This window comes from Acipenser ruthenus, chromosome 16 (assembly GCF_902713425.1).
Source record: "Acipenser ruthenus chromosome 16, fAciRut3.2 maternal haplotype, whole genome shotgun sequence".
NCBI lineage: Eukaryota > Metazoa > Chordata > Actinopteri > Acipenseriformes > Acipenseridae > Acipenser > Acipenser ruthenus.
In genome coordinates, this window is record NC_081204.1 from 9,299,472 (window position 1) to 9,320,456 (window position 20,985).

A 20,985-nucleotide genomic window follows, 5' to 3' on the forward strand; every position below is an offset into this window, starting at 1 on the left:
ACGTCATTTTCTCCTGATTCCTTAATTTCTGTTGAATTATTTATTTTGTTCAGTTAGGGTGGAATAAGAACCAGTAATAAAAACTTAACCAAGAACTCTATATACTAAACAACACAGCAGGTTATAAAGTGTTGTATGTGACAATGTCTTAAGCACATTTTGAGTACAAACATAAATATTGATATGGTTGGACGTACGCCCCCTGTACAGCTTGCATCTTCTCTCTAACCGGGCAGGGCTCTGTAAAGCAGATGTTGTGATTATACAGGGCTTGTCATGCTCTTCCTATCCCTCGGAACCTGTGCCGGAGTGAGCAGGCAGGACAGGTGAACCAATCAAAATGCTGAACTTTGTGAGCAGAGTTGGGAACCAATTAAATGTTTCTGATTGAACAGGCTGGACTGAAGCCGCTGATGTTGTGAAATCACAAGACATTTTGATGGGAAGACCAGGTGCATAACTGACCAAAACTGATTTATGACCAGTGACATGTTAATAAAAATATCAAAACAATCGCAATTATGTTGAAAAAGATACTGCAGGAATACGTACAACAAAGCAGGAAACTAGGGAAAATAATGTGTTGTGTTTGAAACCTTACAGCCTGTTCCGTAACCCTTTAAGCTACGGTGGAGTACAGTTCTTAAAGCGTTGGTTACCACTAGGAGAACAGTTTATTATTGTGAATTCTGTTACTTAAGATATCCCAGTGACACAGCAATTAAAACGGATCTTCAACTGTGCACAGTGTGAGAGAGCACAGCAGACATATTTTTTGCTGCAGTATCACAGCTTGTACGGTTTTTATCTGCTATTGATAATACACTGTGTAAATAATAAATATACAGTGCCTCCTTGTCTATAACACCAAACCTACCCACAAGCAGAAGGGCATTAAATTAACCTCTTATGGCTATGGTCAGCCCAAGCAAAAATCTTACCCTTAATTAGCCCCAGTATTCTTGTCACGGATCCAATTTAGTTTAACTTTTCAATTCTAATTTCTAGACATTTCTAAAGAAACTGTACAACAGTAGCCCTCTTCTCCATGTTGTTCTGTAGGCATAAGAGCCGCCCAGAGTGTATAGCTTGCTGCTCTTGTGTTTTAGGATTTTTGTCGGAATTGTTATAAAGATCATGCATTTCTTTAATTTTTAGAATTTCGCAATGGTACATGGTAGATCATGATGCAAGATGTCATGCAATGTCATTTTAAAAGTACTGGTAACAGTGATGTCAGGCAAAATTAGCATGAGTCATGAAGTTTTCGCTGCCATTTGTCTGAGCCACCAGGGTCCACTTAATTCTTGCTGCTGTTCATACTATTGTAAATATTATGTTTTGGTTTTTTTGTAATGACAAAACAACATCATATTTAACATATTTGTATTCTCCCAATATCTGATCTTAAAAAATAATTTCGAATATTGGTTTCCATGTTGTTGTTTTATACTTTGTAGAAACAAAGGTGAATGTGAGCTATCTGAACCAACAGGTATGCCGTAAAAAGCATTTGCTCTGACTAGAAGGTATAGTAAATTCCTGATAGATGACACAATATATTTACTGGTGGCCGTGAAGGGTTAAATGTAGAGTTTTATATAGACGGTATCTGCAGCCAGGGGTGTTTTTTAATTATATATTTTTAATTGCTTCTGTTACCCCTGTTGTTTAACAACTTAGTGAAATTGAGATTTGTGCCTTTTTTTTTTTCTTTGCTCAATAAATGTTGTCGCAGTAATTTTCCTTGTTCTCCCGAGGCTTCTGTAAAGCCCGGCTGCAGTAATTCATCATTAAGTTTGTACATTTCAGTGCCAGTAAACTTGAATTAGAGAGCCTATTCCATGTAATTGTGTTAAAGTAGGCCAAGGATTCTTATTACAGTCTGCTCATGATACTTGTTTGTGTTTTAGTTGACAATAGGTTAGCTTCCTTGATTTTTTTTTTATTTGCACAGATTTGTAATTTGTAACTTTCTTTTTACTTTTTGTAAGAGCAAAACGTTTTTGAAATGTTAATAAAAATGTGTACTTTTCTGGTTTTGATATTATGTTATGCAATACCTGAGACAGCATGAATGCCAGCAGGGATAACTGAACTTAGTACTGAGCATCTTACTGCTGAGCTGAAGGAACACATATTCTCATAACTAGGATCCTCACAGCAGACGGTACTGAGTTTAGGGCCTGTGACTCAATGAAGCAGGGGGCTCAATTCTTTGCTGTGCCAGCTGGCCATTTTATCTCACATGTCTTTTAAAAACAAGTTAACATGACTTTGGTGGAAAATAGAAACCTATTGGGGAGAGCTAAAGAGCACAGATTATAGTTCTGACCTTGAAGGTCCAGTAATCAGGCTTGGAGGGGAAAAAAAAGAAGGTTTTGAAAATGACCAAGCGGCAGCAAGTCTGCCTTGAATCGCATCCCACCTGCTACGACTACCTGCCAAGTCAAGCTGACTTCAGATCCTGTCTAACAGAGCTGGGACAGTCACTGCTTCTTCAGTGTAGACGCCTCTTCTTCCACAGAAGAAGCAGGTACTGAAGCCAGCAGTTTACTGATTCCCATCGGCCACTCTCTTGCAAGATTTTGAAAACTGAAAAAGAGGCTAATAAGGCTGTGGCAACGACATCTACTCTTCTGAGATTGTAGTGTGGACCCCTTATCCCACAGCTCTCATCCCTAGGCTTGCAAAAGGAGCAGATGGCAATATTCTCAGCCAAGCAGCAAGAAAGCTTGCCTTTTATGTTTTAGTTGAAAGTTTTTGATGCATTTAGTGCCCTGGAAATGAACCAGAACCAAGCACCAGAGACCAAAATTCAGCTTTTTTTCATCCAAATCAGTATAGAAAATACTTTGATCCCAGTTGTCTGTCAATATACTGAAAAGGCTATATTTTTAAATTATTTTCATTTCTCTCCCAAACCCCCATCCCCAACCTGACATCTTTGTACAAATATCTTCAGATCAATAATTTGCACCAACACAAACCTGGATGTTATATTCCTCTACGTTTGGGCTCTTTTCTCAATCTACAGTGCGCTTACTCATAAATTGGTTCCACAGGACGACATTTCCAATTGATATTTCCCATCCCTCAGCTCAAAGAATTCCTATTTCTCACATACATAACTTTTTCAGATTTTTGATTACTGTACTCTCATCTTCATGTACTAAACACTGTACAATAATTGGTAGATCTAGGAAAATATTAAGCCTTACACAAAAATGTCACTGGGGTATAAAATACAACGCCAGTGTTCCGTGGAGAAACTCAAAGAGCACCGTTTACAGAAGAAAGTCTGGTTCAGGAGGAGGGAACAGTTTTATATCATATACCAGGTACATGTAGGTTTAATGCCAGAGGTATACATTAACTCAATAAGTGGTGGACCTGGTCTTAATTCAAGTGTCCTCCTCATAGTTCTTTCCATAAACAGCAATCCCAGTTCAAGCCCAATGGGGACTTCAAAGAGCCAATCAGAACAGATGAAGCTCCAACTTAAAAACCCTAGATTGTGCGTGGTTTTAAAAGCATTCCACAGCCCAGGTGCATCTCAGCAAAAAGCCCAAGATCTAAAGAATAAAAGCCGACACTGAGAAGGAGGAACTGCTCTTCCAATCTTGGCTTCCTGTCGCTACAGCCCCATACTTCAGTTCCAGCAATCTCGTTCTGCTGCTTCTTCGCGCTTCAGTAGGTAATCTGGTGAGTCTGTCCTGATGTTATTTGTTGCCTTGGTTACCATCTCTTTCTTGACACAGAAAACTTCCTTTTTTACAGTTGCCAATAAGAGATTTCTTTAGATTTTTTTTTTTAATAATAAACCGTTATACGGCAATGACAATCTAAACACATCAATTATAATAATGTCCCCATATTCACAATACATTTGTTATGTACTATCACATAAACAACAATAATTGCCTTTTTTTAAAGTGTAATGTACCCTCTAAAAATCTATGGCACATTTGCTACCTAAATAAGAAACATTTTAAGAAGTAGATCATTTAAACCAAATTACAAATGTACCATTTAGAATATGAAGCATTTTTCTTTTTAGTATTATCTTAATAAACATATACAACAGAGTGCTTGGTTATGTTCCACTGAACCTGCTGCAGTGAAGCGTGCTGTTATAGCAAGTTCACTTCAAATTGTCTATTGGGCTGTGGATTCATTTTTATACACCCGCCAGACACTATTGAAGTAGTGTTGTGTTCCTGTGTTCGTGTTTACTAGTTCAGCTAATAGGAAACGTGTTCAGAATGCGTCCTTCAGTGCGTCTCAGTTCACCCATTCATCCTTCCAGCCATTCATCCTTCCATCATTGATTTACCCATTCCATCGAGACATTACCTTTCAGTTTACTCCTTAAATCACTTTCTATCAAGTCCATTACCACGCTACATCCAAATAAACCCATTCCATATGCTACCGGGTGTTACATGTCATTGATGCACTAGCAAGTGCCCAAGTGGTTGCTGCAGGCAATTCACTCTGCTAAAGCAGGTGTTTGATCTCCAAACAACTGACTGGACAGTAAAATGTCCAAATGGTGCACAAAAGGTTGTACCCCTTCCCTTACATTCAGTCCCTTCTGCACAAAGCTTTAACTCATGTTTTTTCTGAATATATTTTCATGAATAAAATCATTAGATAGTCATTAAACTGTTCCAGTTGTTTGGTTTCTTTAAGTGTCTTCCAATTTTTTTAACTGACTTTGAATATGAATGGGGCAACACAACGTTATAGGGAGGTTGGTAGTCATATAACCTAATGGTAACTGTGGTTGTAAAGGTTTTATTGTTTAAATGTTAAAAGAAAATATCAATCCTATACCGTAAGTGGACTGCGACTATACACACTGAGCACTTGTATCAACCTTAACTTTTTTTTTTAAAGTTTCATAATTTATATTATCTTGATACTATAAACCAATGTAGTTGAATAATGAATGTAAAAATAAATGGAATATTTGAAATATATACAAAAGTTAAATAAAAACATGACTATAAATGCTAAATCAAGTCTGCCTGTTTGTTTAAAATGTATACGACTTCACACAAAAAGGTTAAAACAAAACCAATTTCTCAGTGTTTGTAATGCAGATGCTAAAAAAAAAAAAAAAAAAAAAAAAAAAAAACCTTTATCAGACTGTTCATTTTGGTCAAAATTAAGAATGCAGTGTTGACTTAGTGTATATATTTTAAATTCCCAACCTCTTATGATAATTGTTTGCGTGGGCAGGCTTGTGCAGGCACAGCATTAGCCCCCATTATCTTTGGTAGATGGTTAAATGTGATTAATAAGGGGAATGTTTATTCTCTTTTCTGTGTGATTCCATCTGCTTTTATTTTACATATTTTTTTACACTGGTTTAGATGAGTAACATTTAGATATTCTAACAATGCAGATCAATTTGCCTACAAAATCTCAATACTTTACTGCCCCCGGACTTACTGAACCTTCAGAGATCTGCAAGTCATTTTACATACTGAAAGCAATTCAGAAAGTTTCAGCTCCTTTTCAGTCCAAAACAGCACATAGCAAAATTAATGAGAGATAAAGAAGGCTGGTTACTGGAATTTCTAAGATCTCCTTGTAGACATAAACTGCCATTTTAATATTTTAAAATAAGTAATATTACTCATGAGAATTTAAATAATACAATTTGTAAAAGTGTGCTTGATTATGTTCATTCTGTTCTGTTTATTACACAGTCCGACAATGGGACAATAAACATAACACCACATGCAAGTAGTCTGAATCAATCACATTCTAATGAATTCCACAATAAAACCACGGTTAACAACTAATAGAATATAAAAACACAAGCAGAAACAAAACACTTTGGTCATCAGCTTCAATCTCTATAGGAATAAACTGGTAAAAATTCTAACCTGGAGCAGAATCCAGGTGATAGTGACTGGTAGTGGCCCTGAAACAACACAAAGTGTATGTAAAAAAAGTGATTCTAGAAAAAAAACAAAACTGAAAAGGCTTGGTTTTTCTCACAGCCGTTTGGTGCCAACAGCTAGGTTAAAATAGAAAAGGTGCACTCAAAACCTAAATAGATTCACCAAGCTACCAATATCCACATAACTGAAAGACATGACAAGTGTGCTACATCCTCGTGGGTGTGTTGGCCTAAAAAAAGATTTAGTTCCCTGTGCCATGAATGAATGTTGAACAAAATCACCACGGTGATGTGGAGCAAGACCATGCCAAATTTTCAAAAAAGGAATCTTCAACTTGATTTTCATGGAAACATGGAGCAATTAAGGTTTTTTATTGTATATAATACAGTTCTCCTAATACAGGATCCCCGCCCCTATGTATATTTGTGCCCCGTCTTTATGATTTATTGTATTATTTTGTATTTGTATTATGATTTATATCATATTGATATTGATTTATTGTTTGGCAAGGATGAGCGAGGTGCTGTCTGACATCTAAGTGTTTTAGTGTTTTAAATACCTCGTGAGAACGCGTGACTGTCAGCTACTGATTGTTTGACTAGCTGACAGTCACACAGACTTAGTAAATCCGTGCAGCATGTGATAATATAATAATTGATAGTTAGTTAGTCCCTCGGCCACAAATTATAAAAGATCTGCAGTTTGGCAGCACTCGGTGAAGGGGCTCAGAGTGGAGAACGAGTGTGGAGAGGAGGTAGTAAAGTAAAAACATAGAAATAACAATTGCTAAATGTGCTGGTTAATAAACCAGCAGGATACTTGTTATTGTTTATTGTTTGTTTGTTTGTTTGTTTGTTTGGCCAACGTGCCTTTTTGTTTGAAAAAGTGTTTCGTTTTGTGTAAATCTTTTGTTTATTATTTAATAAAGAGCTGAGAGCCATAGCGTCTCAGTTTTGCACCCACCATTCCTTGTTTTAGGTTTCTGTTTCTGGTCTGACGTCACCACTGCAAAGCCATCCTGTTCCCACACAACTAACCTGTTCTCAGTTGATCCCATCATTTATTTGATTAGGGATTACCTCTTTATTTAATCAATGTCCTGTTATTAGTTCCAATTACTATGTCACTAACTGAATACATTTGGATCAGGATGGAAAACACCAGATGGCATGTTAATTGCCAGGCATATAATATCTCCTCTCTCTCTCTCTCTCTATATATATATACAGACTCTGGATATGCCTGTGGCAAATTGGGTAATTGCAAGAACTCCTGGAGCACTGCCTTGCTTTGCACATCCATTTTTTATAAGACTATGCTGGCAGCATGAATCAACCAGAGGTAAAATATTAATCAATTTTCATTTCAAATTCTCATTTAAATTGCTACCTGTAGATGCTATCCAGTCAGAGCAAACTCTTTGATGCCTACTTGTATCATCTATAACCCTTGTAATTGGAAACTGGATGTAGAAATGCTGCTTTCTCAGCGTCTCAGTGGCTGTGCAAGACTCAGCTGTAATGTTGCCGATTTTGTTTTGCAGGTGAACCGTAATGCTGCAATCTAAGTTGCTTTTCATAACCTCCAGAAACAGTGTGCCAAAGTTAATTCATCAGCCAGAAAACATCATCTCAATATAAGTCATGAGTCTACACTCCAGATATTTTAATATTCAAACACTGCATCGACATTTACCCATCACTGAAGGAGGATATAAATGGCAATAAACTGAACACAAAGCCCTCATTCCTGATGATGTTACAAATCATGCCAGTCTTGAAATATTTACTGGTCACAACAAGGCCTTGTGTTCTACTCTATACCAACTGGCTGGTGTCCACAACCTGAAATACTGTGCCCACATTCAAAGAGCAATTTGAAACAGGTCTGAATTAACACAGCTATTTTAACTAATGTATTCACTTCTTGGTTAGAATCAATTTGTATATGGCTCTGCAACGTATCTTCGCTCTAAATTCAGCTGGTACACCAGATTGTAACCATTAAACAGTCCCCGTGCCACACTTTGTCCCAAGTGGAAATCAATAAGAAAGAGCACATCAAACAAGTGTGGTATTATATCCACTGGGCCAGGGGGTTGCAGGGGGACAGGTAGATTATTTAAGATATTTCATACCACGACCAAGTTGTGTTTTAAGGGGTATTTGGTAACCTTTGAAATGAATGATACTAACATGAGAGTTCATTGGATTTACAGGGCAAATAGCCCAAGGGAACTTTCAATCTTAGTGCAACTGAGGAAAATCAATGAGCGAGGAGTAAGAAGTTAAATGTAGATTATGTTTTTTAGATTAAGAACATTGCATGTCTAACTCATGTAGAGGAGGAGAAGTGGATTACATAGATCTATTCTTACAAACATGGCATTATTGTACTAAATCTTCTATCCTCTTTGTACCATACAAGATGGACTAAGAGGACCAATGCCGCACACAGAAATTTTCAGGCATGGAACAGTATAGAAGGGAGAATAGAGCTGAACACATTCATGAAGACAGAGGCACTCATGAGAACTCTCAAATCATTGTTAATCATCAGTGTATATGGATGCTAGAGCATGCCAGGTTTCAGAGCATCGTATTTTTATAAAAAATAAACTCCCCTGGAACATCCGCATGTGTAAGGCAATATAAAACACTTTATTATAAAGTCTTAGCTCTCAATCACTGCCACCCTGCCCCTTAATAATGCATACTAGTCCAAACACTGCCTTCACAGCTCTCCAACACTGTCAAACTGCACTGAAATAATGAAAAGCAAAACTCAGCTCTCCAGCGCTGTCACACAAAATCCTCAATAATGAGTGCTCAGCCTCAACACACCAGTACTGTCACCTATCATATGCATATCATTAAAAAAATGAGATGAGCAAGTTTATTCTATTGTATCATTGGGTGAATCGTTTTTATTTGTAGCACAATTTGCCTGACATAACACCATAATGTTCAGAAGAAATCACGACATCTTACAAGCGAAACTGCACTATTAATGATTAAAAGCACCATCACAATGTGCACTAATTGGTACCATTGCAGGCAGTCTCTGAGTGAAATCAACAACAGAATAATTAGTTAAACTGAAGTACACTCTCATACTACAAAAACTCCTTTATTGTCTCTCTAAAGGGCTAGCTTATTAATTGGTATTCAAACGCTCTACTATAAACAAGGGGAAAAACAGATAACAGTCATATGCAAAAAAAGGAATATCGCCACCCCCTTAACTGTATAATTGGTTACCTTTGATTTTAATAGTCATTTTAATGAACATGCTAGATAATTATCATGTATTGAGAGAAAAACACAATGAAAATAAACTATTCAAGCTAATTTTATTATCCATCTATAATGTATTGTACATGTGTACCGAATACCAGGCCTTTTCATGCTTATACAATATATTTACCATACAAAGTGTTAACATCTTTCCCCATTATGAACCTCACTTGTTCATCCTTTACCATGCTTACGTGTGCTTACCATTCTTTCTCAATGCTTTACCATGCACTACTGTATGCTTTTATAGCGCTATATCAAAGTAAACCTTTAGAAGGGTACAAAACATTTTTTTTCTGTCAATAACATACCATCGAGACCATTCTAAAGGAATCAAAGAAATATAAAACAGTAAGAAATGTGTTTATTAGGGGAAAGAAATATTCCATTAACCACAGCTCAAGTTCACAGCCTTTATTAAAACATCTATTTGCTGAACAGATAGGATCTTGAGAAGATCTAAGACCATGAAGAAAAATAAATAAATAAGCATCAGCAGTGTGCTTTAGTTAAAAAATGTGGTAATTACATGCATTTAAAAAAATAATAAATGCTAAGTACAATGCTAGTACCTTGTGTTATTAGCATGTAAATGCAGTATGCCTACTTCCAATGCATTCGGTACCGTATGATATGAAGCCCCTTTGTTTCAAGGTTCCCACTTTGATCTCAGCCACCTCAATCTTGTAGCAGTAGAAGGACAAATCAAATTGTGTTGCCTTAGCTGTAGCTGCAACATTTTAATTAATTTAATCAACATAGCACAAATTGGACCCAATAAGCGCTTTTCACTAGAAATTTCTCATTTCTGATTCACTACACATTTTCTATATTCAGAGAACTAAATATTCTGAGCACTCAGAATTGAACCAAATATGAAATGTTGATGAAGTACATTGATATTTGGACGTGGTCATTAAAACAGCCAGTAAGCAGGGAGAGTAATCTGCTCCAAATACAAATCTGGGTTTTGCATTCATAATGCATTCGCTTTACAGTTGTTTCATTTCCCAATCAAAATTGATTCTTTTGAAAGAAGCATTCCTTTTTTGAAATACGTTCTTATATATTGAATTTGTATCGATTTTACCTGTTTTTCTACCTCACTGCTGAAACCCCTTACCAGTTAGGAGGGCTGAAGATAAATGTACGACCTTAGTTCCTGCTGTAAAGCCAATCACATTACCCTGTCGATCCCCAGCCAAGATGGGCAACTCACCGCAAACAGTAATCAAACAACGCTTGTGTAACTCACCCGGCAGTGCTTTCATGCGGGAAGCCACTATGGAACCCGCTGTAATTGAAATTATACTGCAATTACCAAAACAGACAATTAGCATAAAGATTGAATTGAAATGTGCCTTTACCATAAAGACCCTGGTGTTCATGTGCTCTATAGTCATGTCAGCTTGTTATTGAGGACAATCACTGAATCTGAAATTTCAAGTTGTGATTAAATATTAATCACATGTTTGCGTTAATGATTTTTTAATTGCCAGAGTCAGTGGTAGCGTCTATCTGTTTACGTTCACTGTGATTTTGATGCATTGGGATTTATGGTGTATTCGTTTCTATGTGGCTTTGCTAATGAGTTTCTTATAGACTGATTCCAGCAAATACACAAGCAGAGGTGATCCCAAGATTGACAGTTATTTTTTAAATTCCCTTTATAGCAGTGACCATATGTAAGTCAAACGAGAGAGAATTCCATACAGAGCGACGAGGACTGGGAATATGAGAACTAGCAAATTCATTACAAAAACTCATTACTGGAATACTCAATATAGAGATCTCAGTACTAAGTCCAAGAACTTGTTATTAGGATGTAATTGTCTGAATAAAATAGAGACCAAACTGGAATCAATTTAGACTTATGTTTGCTGATATGGCTGTCTCACAAATGAAATCCCTTTGCACGTCTTCACATCAATTGTATCATTCCACCTCTCTGCCTATCTTTCCTTGCCTGTCTGTCTATAATTTGATTATGTAATTCTTTCTGCTGTGTTCACCTCCCTTGTGTGCTGTTCAGGGTATTCAGGTAGCAACACACAAGATTAATTTTGACACCGAGAAAATAATCTGACAGCTGAGAAATGCGGACTGTAAAGTTGGCTTTTTTTTTTCAGTACACAGTGATGTGCAAGCAACCTCAAATATTAGGAATACTTTACATTAATATCATCTAAATGTTTCTGTTATTATTATTTTATTTAGCAACTATTTTAGCAACAAATGTGGTCTTTCAGCTTTTAGGAATCTTTTCAGATGCATCCCCATGGTTGAATAAGGACTTTAGTTTGTTAGCATGGTAAATCATGTCTAACCGAATTATACAAAACCTGCATAATATATTAAATGGTATATATCAGTATATATCATAATGACACTTAATTACATAGAACTACACATATCAATGCGAAATCCAATGTACCACATGAAAGCCATTCAAATGAAATCAATAAATAAAATGATACTATTGTTTAAGAAACACTGAAAAAAGTCTCTAATACTCTGTGTCAGACATGATTTTTACATACGTCCATTCACTGTAATACGAGAGAAAGAGCTCACAGACCCTGCTGTATATAGAATTATGTGCTGGAAGTATTGGACAATGTTATATGAATAATAAAAGCTACATTGTCTATATGTATATGAAATGTATATGATTGTTTTATTGTACTGCAGGGGCAAATATTCAGCTACTTTATTCAAACACATATTGCTTAAATGTCCATATTCAGGTCCACCAGAAGTATCACAGAATATATATATATATATATATATATATATATATATATATATATATACAGTGCTTGCTACGTAAGTCTCCCTGCCCTAACATTAAAAATAAATATCCAAAAGTGTCATCCACTAACTATGATTGAGTTAATCAATGCCATTCCCATCTTGATTCAATACTACTGCTACCTACGACCAATAGGTAACTAGAAATCTGTTATGGTGACCAAAGTCTGACCAGGCCATGCCATCCACACCAACTGTAAACTACTGTGCTCCTGTAATAGGTACAATACATTTCCTATGTGTACAGTACACCTCTAATGTCTAACCAGTCCCCTGGCCTCTATCCACAAAACAAGGCCATTACATTGTGTGATAAATGAAGAAGGCTCATAAAAGCAGAAAAGTAGAACAACAGGAAAGACATACCAATATTTAATTTCACATGTAATTATATTTTAAACCATAGGGAGAATAATAATGAGCTTCAGTGCGTCCTTGTTGAAGTATTTAACTTGATTAACCACCTGCCTGTCGGGATGCTGCTTTCCGCAGTAACATTGACTAATTTTTCACGCTGTATGTTTTTGTGGAACTGTTCAATATCCCATGGCCCACATGCAAAGATTACTAGCACAGCATTTGAAACATGTTCATGTAGTGTATCTGCAAAGCCTTGCATAGTTCTTTATTTAATAACTGGATGTTACCAGCTGAGCAGGGTTGAATCAATATTCTTATATTCCCCTTTATCAAATTCCAGCAGCTGCCTGCAAAACTGCTTTCTGGTGAATTATTGGCTTCTGCTGTTTTAGTATACTGCCAAATTCTGTTGTTTTGTTTTACCTAAATTTGTATGAGGTACAATGAGGTATGATATTAAAATGCGCAGTGGCAACTCAAATATAATTATACATGAATTTAACTATTATTTTGTGCTTGACTCCAAAGAAAATTCCACATGTATTAATATGAACAGACTTTTTCCAACTCTTGTTCATAAGAATGACCACCTATTGTAAAGTGTCACCACTAATGGTAAAAAATAGACTCAACTCTCCCCAAGCTGCACTGGAAATTAAAATACTATCACTGGGACAGGTGCTTTTCATCTTACTGCTAAACCCCCAACCCTTTTTGACAAGACTTGTCCAGAACCAAACCACAGCAATGAAATGTCATCAATCAGCAAATGCTTGTGCAATACCTACTGCTTCTGTAAAGTTTAATGCATTAGTTATTAGGGTCTCAAAGTGATCAGTGTGCCCTATTGGAAACAGATGCACATTTGAAATAGTGATAATTGATGTTTCCAGAGGGAATATGTTCAATATTTCTGGTTTTAAACCTGAGGAGTTTTTTTTTTTTTTTTTTTAATATAATTCTAATGCAACACATTACATACCAAAACCTCACTATACATTTAGTATTCTTAAACTTTTAAGTGCACACTTTGCCTGGGTTTAAATGAGACAGATGGATTATTTTCCCATTGGAAACCACAGGTTCCCTCAAGCTGGCCACAGAGTGCTCCCCATGTGAAATCAATGAGCTCCCTGAACACGGCAGACACTGCACAAGCACTCTGTGAACTTCTCCGCTTCTTAGATCAAAGACAAAAAGGGGAAGAAATATCTAATACACTAAATACACACAGAGATAGATATAGACTGAAATGCGGGTAGTTTTATTCATGTACAGTATACGTTTTTATAATACACCAGTACCTATAATAACATTTTTACATATACAAAAACTAATAACATACATACATCAATAAATACATCAATAAATACAGGTCCACTACTAGAAATACTTCTTCATCATCTACAGCTACTACAGTCTAATACTACAACTAATACAATTATATTCATCAGATTTTACTGTTCGACTGATAGACAGACAGACCATTCTGTGTTGAGCATTTACATATGAATGTGTATTACACTTATTAATCAATTCCATTGCTAAAAATCGCAGCTTTGGAACTCTGTGGACTGGAATGGGGTTACAGACGAATCCGTGCAGAGCACAGCGAAGAGCAAATGTCAGGGCGCATTCTTACACGCCGAACTTTGCACGGGTCTAAAGAAATGTGGGAATTAGTCAACAAAATAAACACACAAATACATACATAAATAAATAAATAATAATAAAAAGAACAATAACGCAGAATAATAAAGCCTAGCCTGCCTCTAAAAAAATCACTTTAATGCGTATTTTTAAAAACAGCGTTTTGTATTGCACATTTTTATTCAAAGAAGTGTGATAACTGCGGTAGAATTAAACCCCAAAACGAGAACCGCTCCATGCACCTACCTTAGATCCTTGATGGATTTAAAGGTCCACAGTCGTTTCTTTGCTTTTTCTGACAAAAAGAACCTATGTTGTTGGAGATGTCCTGACTAGTGTGTAGAGCAGCGTTTCGTTCTTTAATTATTTTTCTAAAAGAGAGGGGTAAATTCCAATGCTCCTGTCCATCCACCGTGCGCTTTCTGGACAGCCGGAGTTGGATGGGGATTGGGAGAAGAAACGCTCAGTGAAAGAGAGAGGAGGGTGGGGTGAGCGTGCGAGGGAGGGAGCGAGCGAGCGAGCGAGCGAGAGGGGGAGTTACAGTGAGTTAAAATGACAAGCCAACAAGAGGTGTGGCTACTATCAAAGAAAATGCTGCAAACTATGTAATAACGAGTGTCCGTGTATATCCGCGTAGTACAGGTTAATATTTGCTTGTGGTTTCTGTAGGAGAAATAATGTGTACCTGTCAGACATTGACAGCACTCAGCACGGGGGAGAGATGACAAGCACTCGTGTCTGCTGGCCGGACCTGGTGGTTTACTGGTTTTCAGTAGGTTGTACTGGTTCAAGAGACTTGGTGTTGGTTGTTGAACTGGTTTAATAACATAGGTCAATCCTTACCAGCTGAAGTTCTGAATGCAACTTTTATATAGCCTACCTGCTGGGTGCCCAGTGAATCAACTCATGTTGCTTAAAATTATGAAAAAATAAAATAAAAACGATTTTCTGGAAAATTCAAAAAGATGGGGTGGATAACTTAATAACCTACACACATTTTAGTTTACAGAAAATGCTATTGTGTTCGTAATAGGTAGCAAGGATAGGATAACGGAAATGAAAATGGGGTTATCAAGGTTTCCAGGACACCCCCCATTTTTGTTTGATTTCTATAAGAAAATATAGTTTTATGGCTGATCTCTTTCTTCTAAATAGGCTGTTGTCATAATGGTTATATATATATATATATATATATATATATATATATATATATATATATATATATATATATATATAAACAATCTTGAATACATACAAAATGAATACATTAATTAATAATACACGCCACTGCTATTAATGAGATTAAATGACATCACATTGACAGTGATGCATATTTTATATTCATGGCTAGGGTATGTATGCCACAAATGTATTTTTTCACTGATTTATTATTTGATTTTAATCGTGTTCAGCTATTTGTTTATATAACAACAAACATTATAAATACCGTTCTTTAATAATAACAACATGCATTAAGTGAAAATTCATGACAGTTCTGCTTGAAAAGTGAACTAGAAAACTTATGCTGGGCAGTTTAGGACACATTTCTGAAATATAAAACTAGTTTTTAGTCAATTTTAAAACAAATCACTAATATCTACAAAACATTATTTTAAAACTATTTACAACAATAAACCAGACTGCACAAGGAAGTAAAAGCAAATGCTGCGTTTATTTTGAAAAATAACACATTCTTTTGTAATGCTGTGAATTCAGCTTTCCATTCACAAAACACCAAACCACCTTGGATTTTTAATCATTTATTGACATGATCCACCGATCAACAGGCAATTCCTAAACCGCCCGATTGTCTTTAATAACACTTGTGGTGAACCATGAAAGGCCCTCTTTCATTGTAATCCTGACTTGAGACCCACATGGGTTGGAAGCTGTTGAGGCAGGCCATGATGGAGCCTCCAACCCAGGCAGAGAACTCACGGTGGGGGCCGGCAATGACATTTATCTTGGCTCCTCGGGGGGCCAGTTTGATCATCTCTTTTTTGAGGCGCTCAGGGAAGCCACGCAGCAGAGATGAGCCACCACATACCATTATACTGTCCATCATCTGCTCATGCTGCTCCGTCGGACACTTCTGGAGGCTGTTCATGGTCATGACGTGGATCCCAGCCTCCGACACCCCCAGAGTAGAGGGGCAAAATAGGATTTCAGGGCAGCGGAATCGCTCGCTACCCAGGGTGATAGCATGCCCATCCGGAAGCACATAATCCATGAGGTAGCCCCTCTCTTCAGACCTCAGCTCAGCCTCGTAGTCCTGAGAGATATAGCAGCATTGCTTCTTGATCTCACGCACCACAGGTTTCTCCTGGGAGCTGAAACGGTTGCCCGCGTCGGCCATCAGCTTGCCGAGGTATTCGGTTAAGGCACGGCCAGCCAGATCTAGGCGGAAAGTGGCGTGAGGCATGGAGTATCCGTTGTGGATGGGGGAGACATAGGTAGCACCTGAGCCGGATTCCACTACCAAGCCGGTGGTCCGTCCGTAGGAGTAGACAGACAGCAGGGACTGGTGAGCCACATACATTGCTGGTACACGAAACTCTTCAAAGAGAAGTTCAGCCATTTTCTCCCGGTTTGTGGTTGGTGAAAGTGGGGCATCTGTCACCAAAATGCCATGCTCTTCCGGGCAGATGCGCAGCTCCCAGTAAAATGTGTGGTGCCATAGCTTCTCTAGGGCATCCCAGTCCGTCACAATGCCGTGGGTGATTGGCTTCTTTTTGACCACGTCCACCCTCTCTTTGGGAATGTTGTATCCGATGAAGTACTCTGGCCCTTCTTTTGTGGACCGGCTTTTCTGAGGGATGATCCCCACAGAACTTTTAAGTACTGTGCGGGGCTGCTCATCCCCAGAGAACCCAGCTTTGGTGTATCCAGAACCTGAGTCCACTATAATAGCGACAGTCTCTTTAAAAGCCTCTTTAGGAGCATTTTTGGGATATATTGCTGGACCACTAGATACTGTCCTAGGTGGAACCGGCGTAGAAGATCTACCTGCTGGGTTCCTCGATTTTGGCAAATGTTGCCTATCCATAATTAGTTCTAAATATGTTAACCTTCTATTTTCTTTCTTTCCTCTCTTCACACACAACTGATCTGTACTTGTTGGAAATACACTGGGTTTATTTTAGTTGCCATGACAACCTGTGATATCATAATGTAACCATGAACCAGTTGTCATGAATAGAGTAGATTAAGGTGAGGAACAACTGTGACAGCAGGTGATTTCACAAAAGAAGTGATGTCAATTGTTAATATGTGTGTGTGTGTCTATATATATATATATATATATATATATATATATATATATATATATATATATATATATATATATGAACATATTTGGAACATGGAAATATACGGTTGGTCAAGAATAACAGTAAACATGATAGCACTGTTTACAGCAATTTTTCGCCAGGCCTTTGGGATCCTACATGAATTTCTGACTGAATAATCTTTAATCTTATAGAGAGTTAAAATGATATTGAACTTCTTTATTGTATTTTAAACACTAGTCAATCTACAATCTACTATTAAAAATATATCTTGTTTATCATCTTCATTTTTGTTTCTCAAAGTATTTTTTTGTGGTGTATAGCTATAACTATAACTCAAATAATTCAAACTCATTTGTCACAATCTGTGTCTATACCTTCTTGCTTTCATTGACTTACTTGTTTCAGTGCTCTAATTGCTTTTGACCCTAACTACCTCCCCCAAATTGAGAGAGTGTATCTCTCTGACCCCTCTGGATTCCAACAAATTACTTGAATGACTTCATGCCACATTATTTATTGACTGACTCCCTTCCTCCCCTTCCATTGATGTGTTAGTGGTCTTGTGCAATCAGTTACTGTCAATACAGTATTTTTCAATCTGAATGAAACTAAATAAGATTTTACAAAAGGTTTTACAGTCTCTTTTTCAGCATTTGTAATGTTTGTCTTCTGGAGTAAAGTTTCTTCAGATTTCTTTACCTATTTTAGATTTATAGCCCCTCTAAACCTATAATATTTTAGTATTAGTTTTGAATACAGTATCGCCCCAAGTTTTTCTTTCTTAATTTATTTATATTCTCATTCTATTTGTATCTGTTGTTTTCCAGCATTTTCCCTTTTTTGTCTATTTTTCTCTAGCTTTCACAAGGCGTTAAGATAATGGCCACGCATTCAAATGACTCAATCTACTCAAATCATCTTAGCGTCCATGGCCCAATAGTTTTCTTCAGCATGAAGTAGCAACACAAATTTTCTTACAATGCTGCATGACCTGAAGGTAGTGTTTATAATATGGCTTGGAGTCATCTTTATCTTCTTGGTGTTATGTTTAAAATTGACCCTTATTTTCCTTAACAAATGATTTACCTTTTCTGGTATTGAAGTTGTAGCAATGGAGCTTCACCCTCATCTACTCTTTATGATGAGTTTCTGTCCAGCGATCGACTGGCACACAACACCATACGGTCTCTTTTGCATTACAAACAGCACTGCATTTCAAGATTAATTTTTTTTTGTCATTTTAGTCCGTTAAGAGACAAATTTGACAGATGCAGTCCAACAATTTGAGCACAGACAGACAGACATAATTCAAGAAGAATACAGAATACACAATATTATGTTAGTGTATTTAATGGTAGGTGACAAATGATGAGGGTGATGAGGGCAACAGCATGGCAGAATCCGGGTATGATCATGACGTATTTCACACTGGCAAACATAAAGAAGTGAATTGAAACAACAGACTTAAAAGTGTAAATTCATTAAAACATGAACTGTTACAACAGATTGTCCAATGTTTTACTTACTTAAGAAAATATAATTCCAAAACTTAATGAAGAATTCCATTTTGGGAAACAGAAATCTCCATCCACATACATCATCAGCACTACTCCAAGCTGACAACTTACCTACCTGGATGCATCACCTGCTGAAATAAGGAGAGATGCACCAAGACTGGAATGGGAAGTGTGGTTGTTAGTTAAGTGCATATTCTTATTTTTTCATTCCTGTTGAAAGTTCAAATCTCAGAATATAGGGTCTAGTTTAATAACAGTTACAACCATTTCTGCATAATGAGATATACGCAGGATAGACAGACAGGCCATTGAAAAAAAAAAAAAAATACTGATCCAGTTAGTGATTACTAAGAGAGACAAGCGTACTGATTGTACAATAGATAATATCTAATTATGGTGATTAGAATAAGGGGGAAAATATTCTGCCTGGGGGAAACGCAAACTTGAACCTGTTTTAAGAGAATAAATGGTCCAAACACAATGTAAATTGGCTACAGAAAGAAGATGTACTATGTGAAGTTTATGGGAAGTTTATGGGAAGTGTATTCCCAGAAATGGACCTCAAGACAGCTGCAAATGTCCAGTTTGTCCATTGATCTGTACCTAATAGATCTACATGTTGGACGTCAGAAATATTAGATTTTGTGAGCAAATCAATAATACAAATGCAAAATTAAAGAAGACGGATTGATACAGATATAAAATAAATGTTGCTTATATGGAATGGCATAGGTACCTCATACGAGAATGTGGGTCTTATTTCAAATTTTAAAATGAAACTTAAACTCAATTTAAAAACAGTTATTTTAAAGCCTCCAGGGAATTCTGGGCTAGAAATTTGCAGTCTGTTCTCCCAATTCTACTATGGCCCATAAAGTTATCACTTTTGGATAGAGAAGCACCGGCCAATGCTACATTTATATATTGCAGAACAAATATCAGGGATGGCATATGTAGAGGCATAAAAAGATCCCAATATTTTACAATATATAACTTCATTTTTTTTCAAAGGGAGGCAGACTACAGGTTCCCTGTGTTCAATAGCTGTGGCAAAGAGGCCTGCTGTGCTCTGTTTTGTATAAACAGCTGTGTTTCAACCCCCCCCCCCAGAGCTGGGGGCTTATTCTGACATTAAAAGGCTAACTTTTAATGAGCCTCATCTAAAACCAATTTAGATTAATGAAATGCTGTTAAAAAAAAATCATTTAGCATAATTTGACTTGTGGTTACAAAGTGCATACAGAATATTTAACTTGCCATTGTTTGAGTATGTTATATAACTAGAAAAGACAAGCAGATAACAACTGAAATGTTCATTTTTATGTAGCAAATTTTAAAATGTTATATTTTAAAGAGAGAAATATTGACTTAAATATTGACCTTATTTACATGTCTCAGATCCAGACTTTGCATGTCTCAGTTTTTCACCTTTGAGGAACAGCTTTGAGGAACAAAGTAATTTTATAGTCTAAGGTATAAAACTACAAAGAAACAACAGAGTGGCAAGAAGTAGCATATAAATGATTGTTTGTTGATATTTCTGATTACTGATTTTTTCATTGAGTAATTTTCATTTGTAATGTGTTTTCAAATTGTATAGCATATCGTAAATAGAGGAGGTGGCCACACCTTCATGAGTAGCTTACTTGGTGCATTAGGCGTTTGGGTTATTGCGTGTATTGATTTGAACCTTTCAGGTGTCACAGTCTTCTAAAGCCTTTGCTTTGCCTATAGATTACCAGTCATTTTCTGATTGATTAACCAGTAGTTGTCTTTTGGGACTGTGGCATTGACTGCACCATGACTTTCCATTTGCAATTGCGGTGTGTGATACCAATACATAGTCCTTCTATAATCCTTTTTCGGTTAAGGAAATTCAATTGTAATACATATTCATTTCCACGACAAGTATCTCAAATGACAAGAACCAGTAAATACCTGTGAATATGAAGCATAGCTAGCCATAAGCCCCACAGGGGTCCATCAAACCTTTGAAAAGTCACCAGGTGTGATGGAATTAGAAAACACTATACAAAGTCAATCTAAACAACAAGTTAACAGTGATATTTAAGACCCATACAAAGTCTTTAACCTTGACTTGAAAAATTAGTAATACTGGATGCTACGTTAAAGAGGCTTCGAT

The 20,985-nt window shown here is 36.7% G+C and overlaps 2 protein-coding genes across 2 annotated transcripts in view; both read right to left on the minus strand.

Moving 5' to 3' along the window:
- LOC131697724 (caM kinase-like vesicle-associated protein) overlaps positions 1–14,528 on the minus strand; it is a 38,907-nt gene extending 24,379 nt beyond the window's left edge. The window contains exon 1 of the mRNA XM_058988735.1: positions 14,282–14,528. The gene's annotated coding sequence lies outside the window, so the exon portion shown is untranslated. The remainder of the gene's footprint in view (positions 1–14,281) is intronic.
- Positions 14,529–15,848: 1,320 nt separating this feature from the next.
- Positions 15,849–17,081, minus strand: LOC117412530 (actin-3-like). The gene has a single exon (XM_034020983.3). It carries the CDS (start codon positions 17,079–17,081, stop codon positions 15,849–15,851), a length of 1,233 nt encoding a protein of 410 aa, XP_033876874.1.
- Positions 17,082–20,985: the final 3,904 nt, after the last annotated feature.